Source organism: Gekko japonicus, unplaced genomic scaffold (genome assembly GCF_001447785.1).
Source record: "Gekko japonicus isolate JY-2015 unplaced genomic scaffold, Gekko_japonicus_V1.1 scaffold1553, whole genome shotgun sequence".
NCBI classification, from domain to species: domain Eukaryota; kingdom Metazoa; phylum Chordata; class Lepidosauria; order Squamata; family Gekkonidae; genus Gekko; species Gekko japonicus.
The window spans coordinates 244,217-255,133 of NW_015160257.1; the positions used below are offsets into that span (position 1 = coordinate 244,217).

At 53.1% G+C, this 10,917-nt stretch overlaps 1 protein-coding gene across 1 annotated transcript in view; it reads right to left on the reverse strand.

Annotated features, from left to right (window-relative positions):
- Positions 1-7,054: 7,054 nt before the first annotated feature.
- BOLA1 (bolA family member 1) overlaps positions 7,055-10,917 on the reverse strand; it is a 4,003-nt gene continuing 140 nt past the window's right edge. The window contains exon 2 of the mRNA XM_015414546.1: positions 7,055-7,771. Within this exon, the coding sequence (XP_015270032.1) occupies positions 7,309-7,752 (444 nt within the window). The 5' untranslated portion in view covers positions 7,753-7,771 and the 3' untranslated portion in view covers positions 7,055-7,308. The remainder of the gene's footprint in view (positions 7,772-10,917) is intronic.

The following is a 10,917-nucleotide window of genomic DNA, read 5'->3' on the forward strand; positions in this document are numbered from 1 at the left end:
CCCTGCTTAGCTTCTGAGCTCTGGTGAGACTGGGCTACGCAGGTCAAGGCAAGAGATGAACAGAGGCGGTTTGCCATTGCCTGCCTCTGCGTAGCAACCCTGGGCTTCCTCGGAAGTCCCCCATCCAAACACTAACCAGGGTCAATCCTGCTGAGCTTCTGAGCTCTGGTGAGACTGGGCTATTCAGGTTGAGGCAAGAGATGTTTGTAGGTGGGTTGCCATCGCCTTCCTCTGCGTAGCACCCCTGGGCTTCCTCGGAAGTCCCCCATCCAAACACTAACCAGGGTCAATCCTGCTGAGCTTCTGAGTTCTGGTGAGATTGGGCTATTCAGGTTGAGGCAAGAGATGTTTGTAGGTGGGTTGCCATCGCCTGCCTCTGCGTAGTGACCTTGGACTCCCTTGGAGGTCCTACCCTGCTTAGCTTCCGAGATCCGGTGAGAGGAGGCTGGTCGGGGCTGGAGTCCTTTCACTCCAAGGCCGACCAAAAGCGGCCCTTCGCCACAGACCGGTTAGTTAGCACAGGGAATTCACTGCCACAAGATATGGCCAGAGCTACTGGCTTAAGTGGTGTTCGGAAAGGAATAGATGGCTCTGCGCAGGCCTCTCCTGCTAGTAGGTTCGGGACCAAAGTGGAGCCTCCACGCACAGGGGTAGTATACCTCCGAGGATGGCCTTCATGCCCGCCAGTGGATGCTGGAAACAGAACGCTAGGCTGACCCGGCGAGGGGGCTTTGAGTCTCTGCAAGGCAAAGAGGGTTCTCTCCCTCTGGCTCTCTGGCCGATCTTCCTGCCCCTCTGCTTGAACCCGGGGGGGGGGCTCTTTGGGAGTGTGGGGAGCTCCCGCCCAGAGAGGGGTTCTCATTCCTCTCTGCCAAGCACAAGTAGAAATCAGCACAAAGGGGGGGAAGGCAATGGGGCCAGCTCTCCAAACAACCCCTGGGGGAAGCACAACGGGGTGTGTGTGGGGGTGCGGACGCATCTCAGGGCTCCGATCCAATCCCAGCAACCAGCGACACAAATGCAGGAAGCTGGCTTCCACTGAATCAGACCCTCCGTTGACTGAATCAAGGTCAGCATTCCCTACTCAGACTGGTAGTGGCTCTCTGGGGTCTTTCCCATCCCCTCCTGCCTGGTCCTTCCTAACGGGGGTGCTGGGGATTGAACCAGGGACCTTCTGCATTCCAAGCGGGTGCTCTGCCACTGAGCCACAGCCCCTCCCCAAAAGGGACGGCCAGTCCCTCCTGGGCCCCTGTCGGCATCCCAGATGAGACGACCCAATGCTTGGAACCGGCTCTGAAAAAAAGCGAAGATTCTCATTCAGTCTTTTCAATCCAGTTTGGTCTTGGGGTCAGCGTGGGAAGCCCAGCGGAAGTCTTCCGGGTCTCTCTTCCTCCCCTGGGCGACTCTGGGATCAAGGATCCAGGCTTCTCTGTTGCCTTGGCCCAAAAATGTTTTGGATAATGTTTGAAAACTGTGGCAAGAGAAGAGCCTGCGAGTGCGCTGGGGGAGGAGGAGGGTGGCCATCCGCGAAAGGGAAGGCTGTCCCTCCCGTGGTCAGCCACGGAATAGCCTGCGCCACTCATTCCCTGGGGACGGGGAGGGGGGCTGATCCCCTTCTGGCTGTGCCGGAGTGTCGTGGGGGGACCGCGCTGGCAACGGTTTCCCTGGACCAGCCCTGGTCCAGCCCAGGAGAACTATTCTTCCGTTCTTAGAAGTGCCGGCTTAGAAGAGCATTTTGAACAGGCGGCTTCAGAGAGGCCTGCTTCAGGAGGGGGGGAGGGAGCCTTCGCTTTCCCCCTGACCTGCTGGAAAAGGATTGAAAAAATCAAACCCAGGTGTGGTTGCTGGGTGGGCCAGCCGTAGAGAGCGGTCAGTCCGAGTCCAGTCGCCCTTTAGAGACCAAGATTTTGGGAGTAAAGGCTTTTGAGATATCCAACGCGGGGAGCTTTCACACACCCCAAAATCTTGCGGGTCTCTGTGGTGCGGCTGGTCTTGAACCTGGCACTTCTGCGGAAGACCGACGCGGCCGTGTCCTCCGAAACGGCCTTTAGACTGTGTGATTCGCTGGAGTGGGAGAGACCTCCCTCTCCCAGTCACGGGGGTCTTCTGAACGGCCCTCCAGAAACCCGCCCAAATGCTCTCCTCCCAGAAATGGGAAGCTGGGCTCGACAGACACATGTTCGTCTGGCCTGGTGGCAAAAACCGCCACCACCGAGCCTTCTGACGACCCTGTAGGGTTTCCGAGGCAAGAGAAAGTGTCCTCGCAGCCGACTTAGGGGGAAGACATTCAGAGGGGGCTGGCCGTTGCCTGCCTCTGCCTAGCGACCTTGGACTTCCCTCCTTGAGGGTCTCCAGTCCAGCTACTGACCAGAGCTGACCTTGGTTGAAAGAGCTCGGTATGTTTAGCCTGGGAAAGAGAAGGCTCAGAGGGGACACGATTGCAGTCTTCAAGTATATGAAGGGCTGTCATGTAGAAGATGGAGCGGATCTATTCTCTCTTGCTCCGGATTGCAAGACTAGGTCTAATGGGTGGAAATCACAAGGGAGTCGTTACCGGCTAAATATCAGGAGGAACTTCCTGACTGTGAGAGTGGTTGAGCAGTGGAACAGTCTGCCTCGGGAGGTGGTGGATGCTCCTTTCACTGGACAACCAACTTTTGGGTATGTTGTAGGGCTGTCTTTTGGCTCTGCTCCTGCAGAGTGCAGGGGGTTGGACTAGATGACCTGCAAGGTCCCAGTTCCAACTCTAATATTCTATGACTCTATGGTTCGCTTCCAAGATCTGACGAAATCCAACTCGTCCGGGCCCTCCAGGTCAAGGTCGGTCTGATCTAATGGGGCATCTTTCATGTCCCAGACTAGAAATGAGATTATATTCCTCCCCCCCCCCCAAAAAAAAATTGTGCCGCCTCCCTGAAACTCGCACATTGGTCCCATTAACGGCAGCTCTGGAAGGGAACAGATCCACATCTTTTTGAACGTCTCAAAGTCCCAAGCAATCCAAACAGCAGCCCCCCCGCCCCTCCCCAGTTATTTGTTTCTTCCCCCAGTAGTGTCCCTCCGACTGGTCTCTTTCCATCCCGACGATGTAGCTGGTCTTTGAAACAAAACCAACATACCAACATACGTAGAACTGTCTGTATGCAAAACTCTGTGCTGTGACGTAGTTTTTAGATGTTTGTAAAGAAGAATTTAAAAACTTGTACAAAAAAAGAAAAATAATAATAATATCAGGGGGAGGGGATCCGAACTTCAGTTTGTGGTCTTGGGTTTGTTCATTTTGTATAAAAAAACAGAAAATAAAAAGTCGAGGTTTGCCGATTCGGTACGGCAATTCAAGAGGTCATTTGCGGGAAAGGGGGGTTGGGGGTGGAGACACACGACGTGTGCGCATATTGACCATTGGGAGACTTTAACCGAGAGGTTGTGCGTGTGCCGTTTGTGCAGTGGGGAGAGGGGAATTGTGTCTTGTCACCGGCCACACAATGACTCTTTTCCCCCGGCGTTATGAACTCATAGTCGACAAAACTCCATGTAAAAACGATCCAAAAAAATGAAATAAAAAGATTTTAAAAATCACCTGGCCAACTTTTGAATGGTGTTTTGTTTTGGATAAGCATCTCTGGCACCGCTGAACGGGGCGGAAAGGAAAGGAGAGACCGTGGTGCCCCAGGCAGACCCATAGCTCTTCAGTCCCACAACCGGATAAACTCTGCCCCCCCCCCCAAACCTCCTCCAACTGCAGCTCTTGCAGCCTTCTGCGTGCTGTTGATTGACAGGCACCTTCCCAAGACCTTGACTCAGCAGCTGAGGCAGTAAAGAATGTTCAACAACATTCCATCTTCTGAGAATGTAACACTTGTTGGCACAGAAGGGCTACAGCCTGCTGGTGGGAAGGGGTGATGGAGGAGAGAGCAGGTGCTGCTGTTGAGGCGTTAAGCACCCCTCGGCCTGTGTGTAAATGTTGCATGTGTGAAAGAGCACGAGGAGAATGCTATCCATGAGTGTTACACGCACGCTGTAAGAGCACAGCGCCAGAGAGGAAGGGATTGGACGTGCAGAGACCCATCTGTAAACTCAGAACATCTCCAACTGGAAGCAAAAGCAGGAGCAAACAGAGCGGCTGGCTCAGCAAAAGAGGGATTTCCAGATTTCAGCAAGCTGCAGAGGAATTGGAACGCCACTGGGCTTTTCCCAACGAGGTCCCTTTGCCTTCCAACAGCCGCACGACGGGCAAAAATTCATCAGGTGCAGCTGCGAGACACCTTCCTTTCTCCTGCTTTGGCTACACCGAATGTGCTGGGTTCACTGACTCAGGAGGACGGAGTCTTCTACTAAAGACCTTGTACTCTCTCCCCCCCCCCCGGTCTGAGCATGAACAGCTACCTGCATCACGGGAGCAAGGGCTCCTGTCCTGGCAGCAGAAAAGCAGATTTTGGGTCACAGATTCATAGAGTTGGAAGAGACCTCCAGGGTCATCTAGTCCAACCCCTGCACAATGCAGCCGGTATCAGAATGCCCCTGTACAGATCGATGGTGCTGCCTCATTGGGAATCCTGTTTACAGTTCTGGTAAATTGAGTAAATAAAAAAATAGCATTGGAGAAGGTGCAGAAAAGAGCAACTAGGATTATTAATGGGATGGAATACCTTCCCTGTGAAGAAAGGTTTGAGAGCCAGTTTGGTGCCGTGTTTAAGTGCGCAGACTCTAATCTGGGAGAACGGGGTTTGATTCCCCCACTCTTCCACTCGCAGCTGCTGGGTGACCTTGGGCAAGCCGTAGTTCTGATAAGAGCTGTTCTTGAAAAAGAGCAGTTTCTGTCAAGAGCTCTCTCAGCCCCACCTACCTCACAGGGTGTCTGTTGTGGGGAGGGAGAGGGAAAGGAGTTTGTAAGCCGCTCTGAGACACCTTTGAGTAGTGAAGGGCGGGGGTATAAATCCAATCTCTTCTTCGTCTTCTTCGAGAGGTTAGGGCTCTTTACCTTGGAGAAACGACGACTGAGGGGTGACATAATAAGAGGTTTACAAAATTATGCCTGCGATAGAGAAGTTAGAACATAAGAACATAAGAGACGCCAATGTTGGATCAGGCCAAAGGCCCATCCAGCCCAACACTCTGTGTCACAGAGTGGCCAAAAATTCCAGATGCCATCAGGAGGTCCACCAGTGGGGCCAGGACTTTAGAAGCCCTCCCACTGTTGACCCCCCCAAGCACCAAGAAGACAGAGCATCACTTGCCCCAGAGTCCCTATCTATATCTTTGTGGCTAAGAGCCACTGATGGACCTCTGCTCCATATGCTTATCTAATTCCCTCTTGAAGCCGTCCATGCTTGTAGCCACCACCACTTCCTGTGGCAGTGAATTCCACGTGTTAATCACTCTTTGGGTGGACTTCCTTTTATTTTTGAAGAAGTACTATCCTTTTATCAGACCCAGCTGAGCTCTGAGTAGGAGACAGAGCTGCTAGAGGGGTGTTTTTTTACTTGCTTTCAGCTGAGGGGATTCAGCTGAGGATATTGTGCGGGAGGACTGTGTTTGGGAGTGTGTGAAAGTGATTAGAGTTGTTGCAGAGTCCTGGCTGCTTGAGAGAGGGAGAAACAAGTACTTTTGTCCCTTCCTCACAATACAAGAACTTGTGGGTGCTCCATCAAATTGATGAGCAGTAGGCTTAGGATAGACCAAAGGAAGTCCTCCTTCACCCAAGGAGTCATTAACCCCGGGATTCACTGACACAGGAAGTGTTGGCGGCTACAAGCATAGACAGCTTCAAGAGGGGATAGGATGAATTTATGGAGCAGAGGTCCTCGAGTGGCTATTAGCCACAAGGTCTAGTTGGAACACTCTGTCTGGGGCAGGGATGCACTGTCTTCCTGGTGCTTGGGGGGGGAGCAAGAGTGGGAGGGCTTCTGGAGTACTGACCCCGCTGGTGGACCTCCTGATGGCCCCTGGGCTTTGGCCACTGTGTGACGCAGAATGTTGGACTGGATGGACCACTGGCTTCTCTTACGTTCTTATGTCTGGGGCAGTGAAGCTCTGTATTCTTGGTGCCTGGGGGGGCAACAGTGGGAGGTTCTCCTGGAGTTCTGGCCCCACTGGTGGACGTCCTGACGGCACCTGGGTTTTGGCCACTGTGTGACAAAGAGGGCTGGACTGGAGGGGCCACTGACATGACCCAACATGGCTTCTCTGGTGAGCTGGCACTGTTGGAGGCCGTGACTGAATCTAGCAAGCCGCTTCACGCGGGGCACTTCAGCCTCTGAGCCTTCCACAGGCTCAGAACTGAGCCGGGTCTTGGGACCGGCGGCCCAACACCACCACCCCGCCCACAGCAGTCCAGTTCCTCCCTTTAAGGCTCCAGCTGCCAAAATCAGGTTTAGCTGCGGGTAGCCCGAGCCCCTTTGGATGGAGCTCACCGCCTGGACCCAAATCAGCCAAACAAAGCAGTTTAAGGTGTTGTGGTTAACTGGGGGACCCAGGTTCGAATCCCCACTCTGCCATGGAAGCTTGCCAAGTGACCTCATACCAGGCACACACATTCAGCCTTGCCTACCTCACAGGGGTGTCGTGAGAATAAAACAGAGGAGAGGAGACATGATGTCAAGCCACTTCGGATCCCCACCCAGTGGGGTGAAAGGTGAGACATAAATCGAGTAAATAAATAAGAGAGCCAGTTTGGTGTCGTGGTTAAGTGCGCGGACTCTAATCTGGGAGAACCGGGTTTGATTCCCCAGTCCTCCTCCGCATGCAGCCAGCTGGGTGACCTCGGGTCAGTCATACGTTCTTTCAGAACTGCTCTCTCAAGAGCAGTTTCTGGAAAGAGCTCTCTCAGCCCCACCTACCTCACACAGGGTGTCTGTTGTGGGGAGGGGAAGGGGAAGGAGTTTGTAAGCCGCTCTGAGACTCCCTTGGGTAGTGAAGGGCGGGGTATAAATCCAACCTCTTCTAAATAAATAAAACAAGTGGAGTCCTCCCCCTCCCGCCCTGCCCCCTTTCGCGAAAGGGCTCTCCGGTTCCTCCCATGAAAGCTGCCCAGAGCCACACTTTTCATGAGACAGAGAGGTTTAATTGGCTTTGGAAAGCACAAGACCCAGAACGTTCGTCTTCAAGGAAGCCAAACCCCTCTGCTGTGGCAAAAGCCAGACAGCCGGCCTGTCGAGCAGAGAAACGGCAGGGCCCAGGAAACCTCCTCGCAATGAACGGCGGTGAGGCAAAGCTTCAGTGTGGTAGCAGCGGAAGTGGGCTTTGAGATGTCACGGTGGTCGGGCCCCTCCACACGGCTCCCGGGGGCCCCCCGTCCTCCGGCGGACTTCACTCCCGCGTCCCCATTTTGCTGGCCATGTGTGGGTCGTGTTTTGACCCGCCAAGGCACGGGGGGCTCTGGCCGAGGGCGGGGTTCTTCTTCCACTGCTGCGGGGTCTTGGCTTGGATGGAGAGGGCGTGGACCGGGCCGGCCAGCTCCTCCTGCAGGATGTCGTTCACCAGCCGGTGGCGGTGGATGAGGGAGAGGCCCTCGAAGCTGGGGCTGGCCACCACCACCCGGAAGTGGGTCTCCGAGCCCCGGGGCACGGCGTGCATGTGGCTGTCGTCGATGACCTCCAGGTGGACGGGCTGCAGGGCCTCTTGGAGCTTGGCCCGGATGGCCGCCCCCACCGGCTTCTCCATGGCAGGGTTGCCCCCTGCCGCCGAGTAGGCACGGGTCAGCGAGGGCCAGCGGAGCAGGCGAGGCAGAAGCAGCAGGCGGGAGGGCACCATCGGAGGACGGAGAGTTGGGCTGCAAGACAGAAGAGGAGATGTGGAAATTAGAAGGGAGTCGATACTAGAGATGTAAAGGACTGGGGAAAAAACGGGGGAAAAACCAGTTTTTTTTCTTGAAGCCTTTTTAAAAAAAAATTTGAAAAATGGGGAAAAAATGAAAAAAAGAAAAATTGATTATGGAGCGTTTTATTTTAACATGATGAATAAAATATTTTAAGACGAGGTGTTCAAATATTTTCCAAATCATTTCTAAAAAAATATGTATGGTATCAGATTGATCTAATTTCTGTGCACTGCGGACAAGCAAGTCCTAGGTTACAAACTGAACTCTCCAATGCAAGAACAAGATGCATTTCTTCCTTTAGGAGGTGCTGTTGTCACAAGAAAAGAAAAAGGCTGGCACTCAGGCTTCACTAGGCCTCAAAGCACTGGAAGAAAATACAGAGCAACAAAAAGGACCTGAAAGTATATACTTACTTGGAAAAGGTAAGAGTTTTCATTTATCTGATTCCAGAAAACTGAATCATTTAGCTACATTAGTTTAATCTTTATAACCTTTGTGTAAATAATAATTTAATTACTACTAATCTGGTTCTTCTCACCCACCCACCCACCCACAATAATTGTTTGGATACAGTATATTTTTAATATGCTAGTTGTGATAATTTCATGCCAAGTAAAATTGTCCATAGTCATATTTTATGTTCCTACAGTAACAGAATGACTTTCAATCTGGAAAAGAAAAAAAGAAGTGCTAATGTAGCATTTTTTCAATTTTTCCGAAAATCTCCGTTTCCCCCCGAAAAAAATCGGAAAAAAACTGGGTTTTTTTCCCGAGCTTCAAAATTTCCAGAAATTTTACATCTCTAGTTGATACCGGCTAAATCAGGAGAAACTTCCTCACTGTAAGGGTGGTTGAGCAGTGGAACAGACTGCCTCGGGAGGTGGTGGAGGCTCCTTCGCTGGATGTTTTCAAGCGGAGGCTGTATGACCATCTTTTGGGTATGTTGTAGGGCTATCTTTCAGCTACGCTCCTGCAGAGTGCGGGGGGCTGGACTAGATGGCCGGCAAGGTCCCGGTTCCAACTCTGACATTCTATGATTCTTTGAACTGGGGGCAGGGGGTGGCCCCCGTCACTATCCCCGCAATCCTGAGGGCAGGTCGCAACAGAGAGAGACGGGCTGGAGGCTGTCAAGGGGCCTCCTGGCCAAGTAGAGACCCACTCCGATCTCTCCAGGGCACGGCCTGTTGGGTATTGCAACTCTGCCTGCAAGAGGATGTGGGATGGAAAAGGTTAAGAGAGTTCTCCCACTGGGGGACACACCGGGCAGTTGCCCCCCCCATCGGTTTGATGCTGAGCCTCCTTCGCCCTCGCTTTTTGTCTTCTGCTGCTGCTTCTTCTCTCTTACCTGGGCCTGGAGGTGTCGCAAGTTAACCTTTTTGAAATTAATCTGCTCACAGTGACTTAAACGTGCCTCCGTGAACGTCTTGTGTTAGGTAACATGTGCTTCTGTTTATTCAAGTGAAATTTCTTTCCCTCGTTACCATTGGAGTCAGATCATCTTTGTGATTTGTCTGAACGGCATTTCCCCCTTAATACTGTGTAAAGCTTCTATGCTGCCAAGGCAAACGGATAATTTCTTCACATTTAACCCAGTAAGGCCAAGCTCTGACATGCTGACCTCGGAAGGGAAGCCGGGGAGAGATGCTTGTGAGCCAGTTTGGTGTCGTGGTTGAGTGCGTGGACTCTAATCTGGGAGAGCCAGGTTTGATTCCCCACTCCTCCTCCACTTGCACCTGGCTGGATGACCTTGGGCAAGCCCTAGTTCTGATAAGAGCTGTCCTTGAAAAAGAGCAGTTTCTGTCAGAGCTCTCTCAGCCCCACTGACCTCACAGGGTGCCTGTGGTGGGGAGGGGTGGGGAAAGGAGTTTGTAGGCCACTCTGAGACTCCTTTGGGTAGTGAAAGGCCATGGGGGATACATCCAATCTCTTCCTCTTCCTCTTCCTCTTCTTCTTCTCATCCTACCCGTATGAACAGCACCACCAGTCTCCCAGGCAAGGTGTGCCCGGCAGGTGGGGGGGAGGGGCTGATCAGAATTCAAATCACAGAATTCAAAAGTTGGAAGGGGCCTAAAGACCACTGCTCCCTCTCAAGCTGTGGAGAGCCTTGTGAGCGAAAATCCTACTTTGTGAGCTACGGGCATTGAAGTTGTGAGTGAGTGTTTTGGCTACGGCATCAATTAGTCTGCTCTGGAGCCCTCCTTCCTGGGCTGAGACAAAAACGTGTGAGCCGGAGGCTGAAAAACCTGTGAGCTAGCTCACATTCACTCGCCTTAGAGGGAACATTGCTCTGGAGCCCTCCTTCCTGGGCTGAGACAAAAATGTGTGAGCCGGAGGCTAAAAATCTGTGAGCTAGCTCACACTCACTCGGCTTATAGGGAAGAAGAAGAAGAAGAAGAGATTGGATCTATACCCCATGGCCCTTCACTACCCAAAGGAGTCTCAGGGCAGCTCACAGACTCCTTTTCCCTTCCCCTCCCCACAACAGACACCCTGTGCGGTAGGTGGGGCTGAGAGAGCTCTTTTTCAAGAACAGCTCTTATCAGAGCTACGGCTTGCCCAAGGTCATCCAGCCAGGTGCAAGTGGAGGAGGAGGGGGGAATCAAACCCGGTTCTCCCAGCTTAGAGTCCTCTGTGCACTTCACCATGACACCAGACTGGAACATTGCTCTGGAGCCCTCCTTCCTGGGCTGAGACAAAAACGTGTGAGCCGGAGGCTAAAAACCTGTGAGCTAGCTCACACTCACTCGGCTTAGAGGGAACATTGCTCAAGACCACCGGGAGCCTGACGCCCGGACCGGTTTTTATCCTCAGGTGGTCCCTGGAAGCAGCAGTCCCGAAGGATCTCTGAGCCTGTGCAGAGTGCCTTTCCCGGGGGAGGACTGCCGTGCAGGCCTAAGCCAAAGAACACGGGTTGCCAACCTCCCGGTGGGGCCTGGAGTGGGTGACAGCTCCGTCCCCCCTAAAGGAACCGCCAGCTTCGAAGGGTGGGTTCTGTGGCCTTCTGCCCTGCGGGGGTCCCTCCCCTCCCTGAACCCCGCCTTCCCCGGGCCCTGCCCCCCCCAACCCCCAGGAATTTCTCCAGCCAGAGTTGGCAGCTC